This window comes from Vipera ursinii, assembly GCF_947247035.1.
Source record: "Vipera ursinii genome assembly, chromosome: Z".
Classification (NCBI taxonomy): Eukaryota; Metazoa; Chordata; class Lepidosauria; order Squamata; family Viperidae; genus Vipera; species Vipera ursinii.
The window spans coordinates 112,978,123-112,998,344 of record NC_139517.1 but is presented as its reverse complement, the minus strand read 5'-3'; the positions used below and the strand labels follow the sequence as shown (position 1 = coordinate 112,998,344).

At 39.0% G+C, this 20,222-nt stretch overlaps 1 protein-coding gene across 6 annotated transcripts in view; it reads left to right on the top strand.

The window, feature by feature from the left end:
* PARD3 (par-3 family cell polarity regulator) overlaps nt 1-20,222 on the top strand; it is a 671,095-nt gene that overhangs the window by 315,715 nt on the left and 335,158 nt on the right. For 4 of the 6 annotated variants that reach the window (XM_083376217.1, XM_083376216.1, XM_083376215.1 and 1 more), the window contains exon 5: nt 14,053-14,187. The exons of 1 other annotated variant lie outside the window; for it this stretch is intronic. In XM_083376217.1, the coding sequence (XP_083232343.1) occupies nt 14,053-14,187 (135 nt within the window). Of the gene's footprint in view, nt 1-14,052; nt 14,188-20,222 lie in introns of those variants that run through there. One more of the 6 variants, XM_083376218.1, reaches the window with a different exon arrangement.

The window sequence follows — 20,222 nt, the reverse complement described above, 5'->3', positions numbered from 1 at the left end:
ACCCCCTGCCCAGGCAGGAAACCCTATACCATTTCAGACAAATGGCTGTCCAGTCTCTTCTTAAAAACTTCCAGTGTTGGAGCATTCATTGCTTCTGGAGGCAGGTTGTTCCACTGGTTTGTTCTAGCTGTCAGGAAGTTTCTCCTTAGTTCTAGGTTGCTTCTCTCCTTGATTAGTTTCCATCCATTGTTTCTTGTCCTGCCTTCGGGGGCTTTGGAGAATAACTTGACTCTCTCTTCTTTGTGGCAGCCCCTGAGATATTGGAACACTGCTATCATGTCCCCCCTCGTCCTTCTCTTCGTTAAACTAGATATACCCAATTGCAGCAGCCGTTCCTTGTATGTTTTAGCCTCCAGTCCCCTAATCATCTTTGTTGCTCTTCTCTGTACTCTTTCTAGAGTCTCAACATCTTTTTTACATCGTGGTGACCAAAACTGGATGCAGTATTCCAAGTGTGGCCTTACCAAGGCATTGTAAAGTGGTATTAATACTTCACGTGATCTTGATTCTATCCCTCTGTTAATGCAGCCTAGCACTGTGTTGGCTTTTTTGGCAGCTGCAGCACACATATTTAAGAGATTGTCCACTAGGACTCCAAGATCCCTCTCACAGTTATTACTATATGATGATGATGATAATATAGATAATGATTGATGGTAATGAAGATGATGGTGATAATATAGACAAAACACGGTTTCATGATATATTTTAAGCTAAGTAAAGTGACTGTGTCTGAAGAAGATTGTGTGAAGTTCATAATGCATAGGTCTTTTGAAAAACCACATTTTAACCTTATATTATTTACATGATTGTTACTATCCATATTTTGGTCTGGAACATCCTGTTCCTCTACATTTTTCCCCTCTTTTTTTAAAAAAAAAACAACAACAAAAAACTAATTCAAGAATTCCTGGCCCTCAGTGGGTCAAGGGGAATTGCTAGACTCATTTCTGTCTGGACAGATCTAGAAGCAAATTGTGTTCCTTATCTCAATGTGATAGCTAGGATGTTGAGAATATCTTGATTGATGTAGGTGTGTGTGAGCTTAGCCTACATACATAGCATTCATGGTGCTTCATCATTTTTCAGTTCATGAATATTAATATCTAAGGGTATTAATATCTAAGGATATTTGTCAAATAACTAAGTCATCAAAGCTTTGGGAAGATGATGATGATGATGATGGAAGGAGCTGTTCTTGGGGCTGTTCCTGCCATCTACTAAATTCCATTCCGTGTTCTCTCCCACTGGATATCTTTCTGTGTCTACTAGGCAGATAGTGGCTACCTGGAATAACCAATTTTTAAGATACTTAGGTTGCAAGACACATGGGGTTTGTAGGTAATAACCAGTATCTTGAACTATGTTCAGAACCAATAGTTGGTGCAGCTTCTGCAAGAGTGATATAAGATGTCAGTTGCAGAACTGATCTGCTTTTATACAGGATCCACATTTCTCACTGTGAAAAGATAGGCTGCTGGTGTCTAGGTTTCTGGTGTCCTGTCCCTTTAAGACTGCTTCTGACCCCATCTAGCAACTAGTGGCTATAGAAGCTGAGCAATGAGACAGATAGAAATAGTGGTGTTGGTGTGAGATGGAAGATGCTTTGTGTTTGTTTGGGAAACTAACACCTTAAAGCAGCCTAAGGCAGGGGTGTCAAACTGTCGGCCTGCGGGCCGGATGCGTCACACCAAAACTGCGCCCATCCCATTGCTGGCAATGGGAAAAAAGTCTCGATCTGTTGTGACACGTCACGTGACATTGCAAGTTTGACACCCAAGGCCTAAGGCAAATAGAAGAGTTACTGTTTTCCAGAAGTACAGGACTCACAAAGAAAAGTAGTGGAGGAACAGGAGTTGTAGTAGAATTCGGGAAGAGTGTTGTAGTAAATAGTAAATATTAGCCTTTAAGTACTTGTGGGTATATTATCTAGAGGCCAAGTGGGGTTGTTTTGGCTCTCAGGGATTTTGGAGTCCACTGAACTGGGAATCTTCTATCCAATCTTCAATAATATAGTTCTATTGACCCAAGGACCAGATATTGATGGAAACATCTTTTGTAAGCAATACACGCCTTGTGTTCTATATCACTCCAGCTTCCCTCCCTCCCACCCACTTCCCTACAGTGATCTTATTTAACAAAACATGGGAAAGTGGAACATGAGAATAGAAAATGATCACCAAAATGGGTGGCAGCAGGCGAGGTCTTTGACAATTATAAAATGGAAAAGAGGAAAAATAACAATGTTGGAGAAAGCAAGTGAGCTGTAAATTTAGAAACTTTAAATGTTGCTACAGTGTGATAGAGAGCAAAAGGGCTTAAATACTGTAAAGTAATCATGGTATGAATAAAATAAATAAACAGGGCTATACAAATTGAATATAGTAATAATTTAGTTTTCATCTTGATGTATATGGACGATCTGATATCATTATTTATATAAATGTTATTTGTTATAAGAGTTCTTTTTGAAAATGCACCTGAGGAAATGAACATAGCTTTCCTTTGTTTTCTTTGGTGTTTTTTATTTTTGTCTTATTAAAATTATCCCCATGACAAAAGCTATGCTTCTGCTCCGTAATTACATTACATCAATCAGTGCATATGTTTTGTTTGTTTTGCATTATCTTTATTGAGATTTTACTGGGAGATTAAGGAGAATGAGGAGCAATAGGGAAAAATCTTCCAGAATTCCTGAATCTTGGGAATGAACATGATCTGCACTTGAAGAATTCTTAGTTTAGCCCAGTGTTTCTCAACGTGGGCTGGCTTTAAGATGTGTGGATTTCAATTCCCAGAATTCTCCAGCCAGCAATCTCCAGCCAGTCTACGTGTTTTAAACTTGGCAAGGTTGACAAATACTAGTTTACATTGTTGTATAGATATACCAAGGGACGCGGTGGCTCAGTGGGTTAGGACGCTGAGCTTGTCGATCAGATGGTCAGCAGTTTGGCAGGTCGAATCCCGAGTGAGTGCCTGTTACTTGTCCCAGCTTCTGCCCACCTAGCAGTTCGAAAGCACGTAGAAATGCAAGTAGAAAAATAGGGACCACTACTGTGGGAAGGTAGCAGCGTTCCGTGCGCCTTTGTCATCTAGTCATGCCGGCCACATGACCACGGGGACGTCCTCGGACAAGCGCTGGCTCTTCGGCTTTGAAACGGAGATGAGCACCGGCCCCTAGAGTCGGAAACGACTAGCACGCATGTGTGGGGGAACCTTTACCTTTACCTTTATAGATATACCACTGGGCATTATCCCAGTTGCAAGACTTGCAATAAATAAAGAAAAATAACTGTGGCATTTTGGTTTTGGATTATACTTTCATCCACAATTTGAAATCAGATAATCCACATTTTGGATTCAGATCTTTCAGTGCCACTATCAAAACAAAATGTTTGTTGTTTAAAGGAGAAACATTTCCCCCTCCCCCACCACTTTACCTTAGTAATTTGTTCTTCCTCCTCTTTTCACCCCTCCATCTTGGTTTAGATCAGGGGTGTCAAACTCAATTTCATTGAGGGCCACATCAGCATTGCGGTTGGCCTCAGGGGGCCAGGTGGGTATGGCCAGGGTGGGCGTGGCCTACTGGGTGGGTGTGTCTAGAGTGCGTATGGCCTACTGGGTGGGCGTGGCCAGCTCTACATGGTTCGCATCAAGGGTGCCTATGGGGGCCTGGGCAGGAGTGGGACAGATCTGAGGGTCTCTGGCAGAAGGAGGGTCTCTGGGCCAGGGCCAAGGCAGTTTGGGCCAGTCCCTCACTGTTTCCAGGATGGCTTCGCGGGCCACATGAAACCGCTTCACGGGCCGGATCCGGCCCCCGGGCCTTGTGTTTGACATGTCTGGTTTAGATGATTAGATACAGCTGATCTTTCTCAACTAAAAATAAAGTATATTTAACTTTGCCGGTTGCATTTCCTGAGCCTAAATTCATTTAAATATGACTTAGTCCTTTTAAAATATTCTAGCATTTTCCTGGCATTGTTAGTTTTACACACACACATACACACACACATACACACACACGTGTCAGATTGGTTCTTCAAGTTCAGAGGTGTCAAACTCGCAACATCACATGATGTGCAACTTTATCTCCATTGCCAGCAATTGGGGGGGCACAGTTTTGGCATGACACATCCGGCCTGTGGGCCAGCAGTTTGACACCCCTGTTCCAGTTGCAGAGAACAGGGATTTCTAAAAGGCTTTTGATAAACAGCATGAGTAAGAGGCAGTTATTTTTCTCAAATGCTTTTTTGCAGAAAGCAGAATGCAAATAGTATGGCCTTGTGAGGATTGGAAATAAATGCTTGCTCTTGTGTCTTATTTCCCAATTAAAGATACTTCTCCTATTGAAGAAGACTCTTTCTCTATTGGTATAATTTTGTAGTACAGACTTTCTCTGTGTATTTTGATTAATATACACCTGGAATTGTGCTGCTAGACTTGGCTGCTTTGTTAAGCACGGTTTATGGACTTCACCTGTCTCATCTGCTTTAGTTTACAAGGTCAGAGTTCCAAAATCATCAGGAAATAGGCAGAGTGTTCAATTGCATTGTAGAATGATAAAATAAATTGAACCTACCCAGAGGGGAATAGAGACTGCCAAACAATGGTGTCCGTCTCATTTAATATATACAAACATTTGTAACAAGTCACTTGCTGACGGACACAATTAGCCTCTATGTCCTTATAATAGAGCCCTGAAGTCCTGAAACGTGTGCCTGACATCCATATAAACAGAATAGTCCCCAAATGCCTTTTGTTTCCAAGAATCTAGGTAAAAATTGCTATTCTATTTTTTTTCTCTATCTCTTCACATACACATTAGTCCTTCAACTCCTCTTACCTTTCATAGTAAATGATATTCTGCAATAATATGCTTTTCATGCATGGAAATCTTTCTGCCTAGTAGCACATATATGAGCAAGATATCTGGTTTCTGGCTCAGCATCTAGAAAGGAGGTGAGGAATAAGTCATAATCTAGCACAGGGGCCCATGGAACTGGGCCACCCAAGCAGCTGGTGAGCATGCAAAGGAAGCTTCATTTACACGTGTGAAACAATCCCTTCTACCCACTGCCACAGCTGCCGGTCCACAGAACTTTCTGATCTTACAAGTTCCAAATAGCACCTCCAGTCTTGATTTGAACTGCTGAGAATTGGTGGCAGGACCAAGAAGTCCTTGCCTTGATCTTAGGTTGTATTTTACTGAATGATATATACAGTGTAATGTTATACAGTCAGAAAGATTGTCTCCCAGTTCCGTATTTGCTTGAGCAGTTGACTGATCAATTATCTCAGGGCAAAATCTATTTCTACATAGATATTAGTCTTCCTTTCTATCCCTCTTCAGGCCTTTAGTTTCACAGTAGATCAAGGATAGGGCTGAAATTTGCCTCTTTTTCATGCATCTATTATTCAGTGTGCATATAAAGGAGAATGATGCTTTTCTTGAAAGTGAGCATTCTTTCTGGACTCTCCAGGGCTCTGTTAAATTAGAGTCCCATGCTTTGTGGAACAGATAACTTCTACTCATAACCTACAAATATACAGTAGCTCTTCCCTTTCCCCAAAGTTGTACATGAAAAATAACCTGCATCCAATTTGAACTCATCGTATTCCAAAAGAAGGAAGGAAACTTTTGTTGTTCAAAGGTCAGTTCAGGAAATGAGTTACCCCTTGTTCAAATACAGTAGGTCTCTTTCCTTTCTCCATCCCAGGGTCCATGATTAAATGCCACTTTCTTATAATACAGGTAGGCCTCACTTAACAACCACAACTGAGCTTTGAATTTTGCTCATGGATCATTGTGGTCATTATATGGGTTCCCATGTGACCTGATTTAATTTTATGGTGGTTTTTATGATAGTCGTAAAATGAATTAACACAATCGAAGTGAGTATTGTTAAACAAGGAAAAAATTATTAGCTTTGCATAAACCATGATATTAAACCAACTTTTCATTGCAGTTTAATATCCTTTTTTCTATAGGAAGCTCTCATAGTTTTCGAGTTCAGATTGAACATGAAATTAGTTATTTACAGACTTCATGGCTAGTTTCACATTTTATTTGAATATGACATTGAATACTAACAGAAGTGAATCTAGACAACAGGAGAAACTAGTCATGGTTGTGATTTTTGTGTTCCAGAATTGTAATTTTTTTAAAAAAAGTGTGTATTTATATAATTGTAATATGAAACATAATATATAATAATATAATACATTTTTATTTACAAAATTACAAAATGTGAGCCAATTTGGTTAAGACAGTGGATTAGTAAGTGGGAGACTATGAGTTCTAGTCCTATCAGAGGCATGAAAGTCAGCTGGGTGACTTCAGGCCAGTCCCTCTCTCTCAGCCCAACCCACCTCACAGGGTTGTTGTTGTGAGGGAAATAAGAAGAGGAAGATGGTTTGGACATGTTCACAGCCTTGGGTTACTTGTAAAAATAATAAAGATGGGATACAAATAAATAAAATAAATAACCAAAAAGACCTAGACAGGTGGAAGAATTTAACATTTTCTTTGCTGAGCCTCATTGTAACAGAAAAGTGAATATATTATCTAATGAATTTCTTATTTGAAATGGAACTTATTCTAATTTCAGACAAAACCTTTTAAGGTTGGCAAAGAACAATAATCATACACACACACGCGCACATGCACACAGAGAGAGAGGGAGAGAGAGAGAGAGGGGGGGAGAGAGGGAGGGAGGGAGGGAGAGAGAGAGAGAGAAAGAGAGAGAGAGAGAGAGAGAGAGAGAGAGAGAGAATAGGAAAAGAAATCAAAAGTAAAATTCAAAATTTTGCAAAATACCAAAGAAAGAAGTGGATTTTGCAGCTCCTAATTTGAATTATATGTCATGCAAGCTGTTTCTTGTTGATAATAGAATACATCAAATCCACAAATAATGGAATATCCATCATAGAAGGCTTAGCTAAAAATAGGTATTTATGGGGGGGAAAGAATTAAAAGGAAATTTTATAAGACAAAGTTTGGTAAAAAAAATTATATTTTTTTTAAAAAAACAAGTTTTTAAAGTTGGCAATTTCACTATTAACTTGACTGTCAAATGCCTTTTACTCTAGAGACAACTAGAGTAAAGGAGATTTAATCACATATGTCAATTTACTGCCAGTAGGGACAAGAAACATATTTCTAAGATAGTCAAGAATGCCAGCAAGGACTGTGATGTGGATACTATTGTACATCTTGGCACTAACGATCTGTCCCAAAAAGATGTACTCTCTGTGCAAAATGATTTTCAGAGCTTGGGGCAGGAACTTAGCAGTATAGGCTGTAAGCTTAGTTTTTCAGAGTTTTTACCAGTGTATAAGGAACAAAATTCTGCATATAGCAGAATTCAATATGTGGATAAAAAAGTGGTGTAAAGGGGAAGGCTTTCGTATATTACTCATGATGTCTGCAGCTGGTCCAATGAAAAAGTGTACAAAAGAGATGGCTTACATCTATCAAAGAAAGGGATTGAGTTACTCAGCAATAAATTCACAGATTTTCTGGAGGAATATTTAAACTAAACAACGGGGACAGTAAGTTAATTGATGCAGAACATTCCTGTCCCTGGCAATTTAAAAATTATAGGGTTATCAGTGCATGTAATGTAGGGTGTGTGTGGTGCACTAATCAAACAGGTGATAAAAAAATAGGGGAACTCAGGCACCACACAGGTTATGTAAAAAGTAAATACAGGGTCAATCAGAAAGGACTCAAATGTCTATACACCAATGCGCAGAATATGAACAGTAAGCAGGGTGAATTAGAAATTCAGGTAAGTGAGAGCAGATATAATATTGTTGCCATTATGGAAACTTGGTGAGGTGAAACCCACAAATGGAACACACAGCTAGAGGGATTTAAATTATTTAAAAGAAACAGACCAAATAAAAGAGGAGGTGGAGTTGCTCTCTCTATAAGAAATAATTACATCTCTACAGAATTAGAGCACAACAATGATGAAAACTGTCTTGAATGCATTTGGGTCAATATAAAAGGGGAAAAAATGGCATTGCCATAGGTGTATACTATAGGCCACCCAACCAAACAGGAAATAGATGAACTTTTTGCTAATCAGTTAACTAAGGTATGTAGGAAGCACATCACAATAGTAATGGGGGACTTTAATTACCCTGACATCAACTGGGAGACAAACTCTGCACCAAGTGGAAGATCAGACAGATTCCTGACAAACCTAGCAAACAACTTTGTCTCTGAAAAAGTAGAGAAGGGAACTAGGGGATTAGCCATATTGGACCTAATTCTCACTAACAGGGATGAAATAATAAAAGGTGTTGAAGCCACAGGAGCCTTGGGGGGAAGCGACCATGCAGTATTGGAATTCAACATTATGCAAACACAAGCAATAAAACACAGACAAACTAGAGTCTTGGACTTCAAGAAAGCTAATTTCAATAAACTTAGAGTTTGGGAAGGATTCCATGGACGACAATCCTCAAGGGAAAAACAACTCAAGAAGCTTGGGAAATATTGAAAAGTGAGATAATAAAAGCCCAGTCTAGCACAATACCATCGAAGAAGGAAAATAACAGTTCTCAAAAGAAACCAGCATGGCTGCATAAAGAACTCTCTGATAAATTGAAAGACAAAAAAGACAAGTGTAACAAGTGGAAAGAGGGGCACATAATTAAGGCAGAATATCAGCAAATAGCCCATGCCTGCAAAGATGAAGTGAGGAAAGCTAAGGCTCAAAATGAACTACGGTTTGCAACCAAAGTCAAAAATAACAAAAAAAGCTTCTTTCAACATATAAAAAAACAAGAAAAAAGTTAAGGAAATGATTGGTCCATTAGTGGGGGAAAGTGGCAAGAAGGTGACAAGCAAAAGGGAGAAAGCAGAACTATTTAACTTGTTTTTTGCATCTGTCTTTACACAAAGGGAAAAAACACTCCAACCTACCAAAAACAGTGCCATATAAAACAGAATAGAAACACAAGTTAAGATAGGCAAGAAAATGGTAAGTGAGCACCTGTCCAGCCTAGACGAGTTCAAATCACCAGGACCAGATGGATTACACCCCAAGGTTCTCAAGGAACTGGCAGATGTGTTCTCAGAACCACTGAACTATATCTTTCAAAGATCCTGGAGCACTAGGGAACTACTAGAGGACTGGAAAAGAGCTGATGTAGTTCCCACCTTCAAAAAAAGGGAAAAAAATGGATCCAGAAAATTACAGACCTATCAGCCTGACTTCAATACCTGGGAAGATTCTGGAAAAGATAAACAAACAACGAATCAGCAAACACCTAGAGGCAAACAAAGTCACTACAAAAAGCCAACATGGGTTTGTCAAAAACAGATCACGCCAGACAAATTTTTGTGTATCGAGTTCTCACCAAGGACCTGGGATAGGCAGATGTGGATGTTTGATGGTATTACAGATATCGTCGCAGGATTGAAGCAGTTCCTAGTAAGGCCGCCTTTTGCAATTGACTAATGACGAATTTGTCAATGCCAATGGTGTTCAAGTGGTGCTCCAGTTGTTTTGGGATTGCACCCAAGGTGCCTATTACTATTGGTACTACCCTTGCTTGCCTTTGCCACAAAGTCTTTCTATTTCTATTTGTAGGTCTTTGTATTTTCTTATCTTCTCCAGCTCTTTCTCATCTATTCTGCTGTCTCCAGGCACTGCCACATCCACTATCCAGACTTTTTTTATCTTTCTTATTGACAATTGTTAAGTCCAGGGTATTATGTTGCAGGTGCTTGTCTGTTTGAATTCTGAAGTCCCAGAGCAGTTTAACTTTATCATTTTCTATTACTTTCTGTATTTTATGATCCCACCAGTTCTTGCTTACAGGCAAATGATATTTCTTGGAGATCTTTCAATGCACTATTGTTGCCACTTTGTCATGCCACTGCTTGTAGTCAGTCTGTGCGATCTTCTTGCAGCAGCTTACCAGGTGGTCCACTGTTTCTTCAGCTTCTTTGCACAGGTGGCACTTACTGTCTGTTGCTGTCTTCTCAATTTTGACTGTATGCATTTGTCCTTAAGGCTTGGTCTTGTGCAGCCAGAATTAGTCCCTCAGTAGTCTTCTTCTTCTTCTTCTTCTTCTTCTTCTTCTTCTTCTTCTTCTTCTTCTTCTTCTTCTTCTTCTTCTTCTTCTTCTTCCTCCTCCTCCTCCTCCTCCTCCTCCTCCTCCTCCTCCTCCTCCTCCTCCTCTTCCTCTTCCTCTAGTGTATCTGGACTCAGAAAAGAGATTAAGAGTACAGTAGGAATTGTTCAGTGAAGGTAGGAATTCAGCATAGTTGATATATTTGCAATTTTCTGGAAGAATAAAAAGTGACCTCAAGAGAGACCTTGAAACAAAGATGACAAAACCAAGATAATATACTTGGACATATATATCTATATAAAATTATCAAAATGTGACAAGGAGATAGAAACAATTAAAAATTGAAAGATAAAGTAGGTGCAAAATTGCTATAGAACAATGGGAAGAGTTATAGACAACTTCTTTAAATAAACCATGTAGATAATCCAGTATTTGTGCCATTATTACTTTGATAAATATGAACAATGCTTTCCTGTTCATTTAATTATACTGAGCACTGTATCAGATACAGCAACTCCAGCGTTTGTTTCTGAACACACAAGATAAATGTGCATGAACGTGCTAATACAGAGAAGGGAGAAGTTGTATAGTTTAATAACGATTATATTCAAGGCAGATTCCCATGTTTGGTTTCTTGTACATATCTGGCAAAATTCTGCAAGTATATTGAAGCCTGGAAGATTGGGAGTGGGGGAAATATCTTGAAGAAGCCAGTGGTAATTCACTTTCATTGACTCCCAAATTATGTATGGATTGTCCATTAGGTCATCAGGAGTATAATGTGACTCCAGGGAGAATTCAGTTTGTCTGTGACTTTTTAAGAGATATCTTAATAGGAAAAAAGAGAACACAAGAACATTAGGAGGGGGGGTTACTTTAAAGGGGGACAAATCTCACAAATAGAAACAGTTTCCTTTCACTTATTTAACCTATTGGACTCTATTATTGAAATACATGTAGTCCTTGACTTATCATCAAATTGAGTCCAAAATTTCTGTTGCTAAATGAGACATTTACTAAGTGAATTTTGTCTCATTTTATGACCTTTCTTGCAAAATTGTTAAGGAAAGCACTGCAGTTGTTAAATTAGTAACATGGTTGCTAAGTGAATTTAGCTTCCCCATTAATTTTGCCTGTCAGAAGGCTGCAAAAGGCGATCACATGTCCTTGAGACACTGCAACTGTCATAAATATGAGTCAGTTGCCAAGTATCTAAATTTTGACCACTTAACCAAGGGGATGGTTGCGATGGTTGTATGTGAAAAACAGTCATAAGTCATTTTTTTTAGTGATATTGTAACTTTGAACAGTCACTAAATGAATTGTTGTAAGTCGAGGAATACCTGAATTGAAAGTCGCTTTAGTCTCAATATAAGATTGAAGTCTATGCAAACTTCACATAATTTACTTATAGAAACAAAAGTTGACATTAACTTGTCATAAGAGCCGTGGTGGCACAGCAGTTAGAATGCAATATTGCAAGCTACTTCTTCTGACTGCCATCTGCCTGCAATTTGGATCTCACCAGGCTCAAGGTTGACTCAACCTTCTATCTTTCCAAGTTTGGTAAAATGAGGACCCAGATTGTTGGGGGCAATAGGCTGACTCTGTGAATCACATACAGAAGGCTGTAAAAGCACTGTAAAGTGGTATGTAAGTCTTAACTGCTACTGGTATATCTAAATACATCTAGTCATTTAAATATTGATGTGCTTCAAAACAAATGGTTTATGTCCATGCTATCCCATAAGCTCTGGTTAACAAGATGGTGCTAGAACTATGATAGAAAATACAACAAAAACATCAGTAGATATGTAGTTGCAAAACTAGCTTAGAAACAAGCAAACTAAGCTGCCTGCTTTTCTTTCTTTTTTTTTAAAGATACAAGTTTGGTGATTAGTGATTGTTTCAGTAGAGTGCTTCTCAAACAGTATGGTTCAATAACTCTAAGGTGAAGGTGATCCAACCCCTTTAGCCTTCTGGAACGCCCTTAAAACAACTATATTTAGGATCCTGTGATAGAGTAGTACCTGCTAGAACAGTGGCCCTCAACGTTTTGGGCTCCAGGGACTGGTTCCCTAGAGAGAGGTTTTTCTGCAGACCGGAGGGAGTGAGGTTTCACATACTGCCTGCATCCCATGGATGGGGCTTCACTTGTTTTTCTGGCCTTGTTTCTGGAATGCCATGGACTAGTGCTGGTCCACTGACCGGGAGTTGGGGACCTCTGTGCTAGATAGTTACACAGGATGGTTCATTAAAAACAATTTTTTGTATGTTTTTATGTTGAATTTTTATTCTTTTAATTTATTATGGTTGTATTTGTAATGTGGTAATGAATTTCTGGAATGCCATGGACTAGTGCTGGTCCACCGACCGGGAGTTGGGGACCTCTGTGCTAGATAGTTACACAGGATGGTTCATTAAAAACAAATTTTTGTATGTTTTTATGTTGAATTTTTATTCTTTTAATTTATTATGGTTGTATTTGTATTTTGAAGATCATATTGGAGTCGTGGCCAGGGGGGCATTTGCCCAGGTTTGCCTGGTGTGCCAGTTGCGCCCCTATCTGGACCGAGATGCCCTACGTACGGTCACTCATGCACTCGTTACCTCTTGGATAGATTACTGCAATGCTCTCTACATGGGGCTGCCCTTGAAGACCACCCGGAGGCTTCAGCTGGTGTAGAATGCAGCCGCGCGGGTAGTGATGGGAGCATCCCGATACTCCCATATTACACCCCTCCTGCGTGAGCTGCATTGGCTACCAGTTGTCTTCCGGGCGAGATTTAAGGTGTTGGTACTTACCTTTAAAGCCCTACATGGCTTAGGCCCGGGATATTTGCAGGACCGTCTGCTACCGGGGACGACTTCCCATCGCCCAGTGCACTCACACAGAGAGGGCCTCCTCAGGGTGCCGTCGGCCAGACCCCCAGGGGGAGGGCCTTCTCTGTGGGAGCACCAGCCCTTTGGAACCAGCTTCCCCTTGAGCTTTGGATGGCCCCGGACCTCCGGTCCTTTCGCCGCGACCTCAAAACTTTTCTCTTCCATCAGGCTGACCTGGATTGATGATGGGTTTTTAAATATGTTTTAATTTTTAATTGTAGTTAATTTATTTTGGGGCTGTTATTTAATTCGTTTTTTTAATTTTTGTATTGTTGTTTTTATTGTTGTAAGCCGCCCTGAGTCCCTTGGGAGATAGGGCGGCATATAAGTCCCAAAAATAAATAAATAAATAAATTTGTAATGTGGTAATGAATTTTAATGCATGTACATTAACATGTACATTAACATGTACACTGCCCTGAAACACTGTATGAGGGGATGGTTAGCGATAGCACTTAGACTTATATACCACTTTACAGCCTTCTCTAAGCAGTTTACAATATCAGCATTTTGCCCCCAGGAATCTGGGTCCTCATTTTACCTACCTCGGAAGTGTGGAAGGCTGAGTTAACCTTGAGCCTGGTGACACTCAAACTGCCAAACTGCTGTCAGCTGGCAGTCAGGAGAAGTAGCCTGCAGTATTGCATTCTAACCACTGCACCACCAGGGATGGATGGAAGGATGGATGGACGGACGGACAGAGACAGACAGACAGACAGACACAGACACATTCAGACACACACAGAGAGATGCCTGCCACCTACCTACCTACCTGTCAGTCTCTGATCCATATGAACTCCAATGAAAAAAACCAGTGATTATATGAGACGTGACTCAACTAACAACCATGCTTAGGAATGGAAATTTTGGTCTTGATTATAGTTGTAAGTCAAGTTGAAGTTAAAGTTCTATAGCAGATTTGCAGTGCAAGTATTCCAAACAAACTCATTTTGTTTATAGACCAGTCAGTCTTGGTGAGCTATCTTTTAAAGTCTTGCTCTAATGTTGTTGTCCTTAGGCAGTATTTTTTGCTTTAGCTTTGTATCATAGGAGTTTCATCCCTTTGTTTTAAAACAGAAAGACGAAAATTACAGAAGCCTCCCACGGGACACCAGTACCTGGTCTTCTAATCAATTTCAGAGGGATAATGCTCGTTCTTCATTAAGTGCCACTCATCCCATGGTAGATAAATGGCTGGAGAGACAAGAACAGGTAACATATATCTGTTTAAGATAATCTAGTATAAAATATTCATTTTATATACCTTCATAAGCATATAGGCACACAGGTTATCAAGAGGTAGGCAATTTGGTAGACCTCCGGAACTTCTGAATTTTAGTTTCTATTAGTGTCCTGTACTTATGCCAGTGCCAAAAGATGGTAGTGTTGAGACCAAAACATTGAAAGAGTAAAATGTTGCCTATTCTTGCAAAAAACAAAACAACAAACAAACAAACAAAAATCTTTAAACTATATTGGCTTCTGAACAACTGATAATGATCAGAAATATAGAGGTCTCTTAATAAGTTATAATTTTAATTTGTGGAAGCCAGTTTCTTCCGGTGGTTAAGGCACCAAACTAAAAACCAGGAGACTGTGAGTTGTAGTCCTTCCTTAAGAATTGAAAACCAGCTTGGCAATTTTGGGCCAGTCACTTTGACTCAGTGCAGACCTTCTCATAGAGTTGTTGTAGTGGTGAATATAGGAGAAGGAAGAAAAAATAAGCATGTTCATCACCTTGAGTTATTTATAAAAATAATAAAGGTAGGATAAATAAAATCTTAAAAAAAGGCTTAGCAATGGCATTTCTGTCTTCCTCATTTGAAGATAGAAGCACAGAGCTTTAGAGTTCCAGTGTATGTTAATGAATCTGGATGAAAGTATATTGGAAAATAGTGTGCCAATTCTAGAGATTTCAGTCTTGATCTTTGAGCCACAGTGGCACAATAGTTAGAATGTATTGAAGGCTAATTCTGCCAAATGCCAGCAGTTCAATCCTGACCGGCTCAAGGTTGACTCATTTTACTGAAGTCAGTAAAATGAGGACGCAGGATGTTGGGGGTAAACTGCTTACTGAGGACTATAAAGCACTATAAAGCGGTATATGTCTAACTGCTATTGCTATTAAATTTTGTATCTGTTATTATTGGTCAGTACTATTTCAGATGAAAAACCAAATATATAATGCACTCCCATTAAAAAATCTGTATACATCCACCTCATTGTAAATATGCAGGAAGATACATGAATTCTCCATCTACAGCTAAACTGTTCATCTGTAATACAAAGAACTTCAGTGTCAAATGGTGCTGTAGGCTTCTAGTATGGAATACAAAGTGAGTTTATTATCAAGCTCTTCTTTAAAGAAACATTCACTGCTAATATATCCTTTAATGAAGTTAGGTTACATGAAATGGAAAATCACAAATTGTGTTTTGTCCTGAATCTTTATGAAATATAATTTATATGGCAGACTAAATAGTGAGTCCCAGTAATGTGGGCTGTTATTTAGAATGTAGTAAGCTCACTTGTTGGCTGATTTTGCAGGATGCAAGCAAACTATTTATTTGACAAGCTAGCAGAAGCATTTAATGTGGCAATTGAATTAGAGCTATTAATCTCATAATCTTGTTTTGATTCTGTAGAACGTCACAGCCACACCCAACTTTAGTATATACCGAGATGATAAACCTGGCAATACATACACTGCACACTGGCTCTGATATTTACCTCATTTTTTCTCTCCTCCACTGGAAAAACATCAAACATGCAAAATCCTTTGAACATTTTTCTGTAGTTTTGTTGACTTTGGATGGAAGTAAAACCCATATAGTATTTCTTAGTCTCATGTCAGATGCTAAACTGAAGACTCTAAAGCTATTGTTATGGTTATTATTTTCTTTTTCTTTTGTCATTAAATTACATGTTTATTGTTGAAAGCAAGCTGAATCAGGAGTCTTACTGGTGACCTTCTAGGAAATGTATTCCATTTGCATATTTGAATACATTGCAAATACAGTTATGCATTGTAGTGTTCTAATCCAAAATTTTAAATAAGACATTTATTTTCAAGAAAGTTAAATTACTATTGAGAAGTGATAAAACAAGTCAGAATTTCATTCAATAACTGACTGATTTTTCCCCCTTAAGTATTTTTCTATGGTGGTTTTAAAAAAATTATTATATTTGAGGTTAATGAGTTTGCATGTACCTAGAAAGAAAGAATTCTTTGGTGATTTAATATCAGTGGGATAATTAATTAAACTGAAATTGTGTAACAGGGCATGAACAACGGAAACAAGCCATAATGAGAACAGAATGGAACAAAGTACTGTAGAGGGTGATGAGGTTTTGCACATGGAAAATATAACTGTGCTTATTCAGACATTTAATAATACTTATTTGCCTGGCTTTGCTTAAAATAAATTTGGATTATTAATTTGTTTATTCATTTATTTGAGTTCTATAACTGCCCATCTTAGCAAGTGACACTATGTGGGGTAATCATAACAGCACAAAATAAATATATATGGCACTAAGAAAAATTGTTACTATGGAAGTTAATGTCAAGAAATGGAGTCTTTAACACATCTGGGGCCCTAGGCCCAGACACACAACCAAGTCTTCACTGCCTTGTGAAAGCCAATGGGGTCATAACCATCCTAAAGGGAGAATATTCAAGAGTCAGGAGATACATCTGAGAATCTCCTGGATGTCACCAGCTGAATTCCCTAACTGATGGGACCCACCACATGCCAAACCTGCTTGACTGAATTGGACTTTTTTTCCATAATAAAATGATTAAGCCATATTGGGTAATACTTCCCCTATAACATTCTACCTTCAATTCAGCTTTCCACACTATGAGTGGAATGTATAATTGAATAAATAAATCAGGAAGCTCTTTCAGAATGAGAATTCTAATTAGAAGCGCAAGATTTTCTTCTGAATTATCCCTAGGTAGACTAAATCCATAAGTAAAAAAATCATCTGAGGAAATCATTAGTTGGCAAAGTTGACTTCAAGGCATGGTTGGATATAGACAATGCCCCACTTGATAGTCCTGATCTTTGAATATGATAAAGTATTTCAAAAAATGGGGTTAATTGAGGAAGACAATTCATTATGAAGAAGTTGGATTTAGCTCAGAACATAATGGTCTCAGTAGCCAAGTGTATTACCTGAATCACTTGACTGACAATATGTTGCAGGTATCTTACAGAAATGGGACCTTATGGGTACACATTCTCCACGATTACCTTAGTCCTTAGAAGTGAGATGGGGCAGATATTTGTCACTGTATTCTTCCCTTCATTTTTGAATGAAAAGAAAAAAAAACAGTTTGTCAGTAGAGGAGTTTAAAAAAATACTGTAGTCAAAGGACAAAGGTCCTAGACATTTAGGCTTATGTGTTGCTAGTACATGGACACATTGTCTGACAAAAGGGATCATTAAGTCAGTTTGTTAGTGAATTGAGCTTAATGTTTTGCTGTATTGTACTGTTTACAATTTAACCTCTTCCCTGCAAATTTAAATTCAGCAGTTAATTTTCATTTGAGTTTTGTTACAGTTATGTTGTACATCATTATTTTTATTGTCTGAATATTGCATTAGTACAACCAACTAAATGTTTAAAGACACAGCAGCATCATCTTATTCATATTTGTCAGAACTGAATTCTATTAAGAGAGAGGGAGGGAGGGAGGGGGAGGGAGGGAGGGAGGGAGGGAGGGAGGGAGGGAGGGAGAGAGAGAGAGAGAGAGAGAGAGAGAGAGAGAGAGAGAGAGAGAGAGAGAGAGAGAGAGAGAGAGAGAGAGAGACCCCCAGTGGATAACAGTGAAAATTTGGGTTTAGTGAAGAGTGAGTGAATGTTGTTCAACAGTGCCCTTAATTACTATAGTGCCCAGCTAATGCATAAGTGAAATACATTAGTAGAATTAAAACTTTGTATTTTTATTCCCTTGCTAGGTAATACAGTTAATGAATATAGATCTGACCAAATTAAGATTATTTATTTTAATGCTTTACATCATTGTAAAACTTTTAGTGTAGCATGGGCCCTTCAAATTTAAATAGAAGCAATCCTTGCAACCACTTCAAAGATTGTGAAGATTAAAAGTTTCAAGTGCATTAAGGCAATTCCCTTAATTGTGTCTGTAGAGGATATTATGTCTTCTGCTATAGTATTAACTAGAACTTGGTATTTAGTACCCTTTTGAACTTGGTACTTAGGGACATTTTCACTGCTGAACTACTTTATAAATAGTTTGAAATACTAGGCTCTAGAAGTGGCTAGTGCCGATCAGAGACATTTTCCATTCATCTTTTAATTTTTTGATGAGCTACTTTTAATTTAAAAATGAAATGGATAAAATTCACTGATAGAGGGTGTAGGGTTTGTGTTGGAATTTGATGACTTTTACATGGTAAAAGTTAATTGGTTATAGTAATTAGCAGTGCTTTTTTGTAAAAAAAAAAAAAAAAAGGTGCCGGAACTCACACATGTCATACAACCCGCCTTGCCTACCCTAAAAGGTTCCATTCAAAAACGGTGCCAGAACTCCATTCTGGGCGTTCTATGACAAAAAAAGCCCTGGTAATTAGAATTCAGAGATTCGTAGTTGATATATCTAAGAATGGTGAGGAGGAGGAGGAGGAGGAGGAGGAGGAGGAGGAGGAGGAGGACAACCAAGTTACTATCTTGTATTTTTCTCAGAGACATCTGTTTAACCAGTGTTGGGGACAATTTATTAAATTGGGGGGGGCCTTTCATTCAGCTACCACTCTGTGAAGAGATAATCACACCCTTGTGGATTTTCTAGATGTTTGCAGATGTTCACTGCTTCATATCAGAGCTCTGTGTCAGGGAATTGTGCAGCAGATGTCCAAATGAAGTCAGAGATGCTGACATGAACATAGTTTTATATAAATAAATATATTTTATATCTACATATACCACGGGTCGGCAACCCATGTCTTCGGAGCCGCATGCGGCTCTTTGAGCCGTCTCCTGCGGCTCCCAGCCGCCCGGTGCGCACGCACCTCTTCGAACGGGCAGTGGTGCGCACGCACCTCTCCAAATGGAGTGGCACCGCCTGCACCTCTCGGAATGGGTAGCGGCGGCGCTTCTTGCGAAAGCTGCCACGGCACGTTTGCAGGCTGCCAAAAGCGGCAGCTTTGCAGACGGGCCGTCGCCGTCGCGCAACCGGGAACCGGTTCCATCACACATAAAAAAAGAAAGGCAACCTCGCGCGTCCGCGCATGCGCAAGATAAACCCATTTTGCGCATACGCAAAACGTTTTTTGTGCATGCGCGTGCATGGAACTGGTGATGTGTGATGGAACCGGTTCCCAGTGGCTCTTTTCCTTTTTCGGGTTGCCGACCCCTGATATATACATCAAACAAGATAGGCAAACAGGAGCATCATGAGGTAAATCACAGAGCACACAGGGCATATAGAAGAAAAAGGCGGGGGGAAAGGGAGACTCCCCTTCCACACCAACTTCAACCAATCACAGTGCACATTGCCTCATACAGGAGCCAGCGCACTTCAACCCATCAACCACAACTGTGTGTTGTGGCTCACTGCACAACCCCACTGCTCCAGCTACTAAATTTAAATATTTTAAGAGAGTCCTATAAAGGTAACTTAATAGTTTCATGTGATATCTCTAAAGTGAGTCCTTTAAAGATTTACAAGATAATGCCTCTCCTTTCATGGACAGCGCTAAGAAAAGTTATAATGAGGAAAACTTGAATATTAAGTATTATGTTAAGTGGAAAATACAACTTATCGAGTGTCTCTCTATAATTAGAAAAAGGAAAATTTAATATGTGAGAAAAACAGTGTAGACTGATTTGATGCTCCATATTTCCTCTGTGTAAGTGAAAGAAACCAGGACAGAAACCATAAATGCTGCCCGAGATATCTGTTAGCATTCATCTTTTCAGCATCTACCCATTGATGTGTTCTGCCAATTTTGAGGTCCTGGGTTATTATTGTAGAAAGATAAGACTGAAGCCTGTTGGATATTTCATGTTTCCTTGTTAATTGAGATGGACAAAGAAATTTCCAGTGCAAGCCTGAGAAATATTAAAGTAAGGTAGCTTCCCATTTGTGGGTGTTATCTTTCTTTCTGCTTGCACATTTTAATTTTTTACTGATTTTACTGATTTCCTAATTAATAATAATAGTTATTTATGATTTTATGAGTCTTTTATAAAAGTTACTTCAATATCAAGGTTT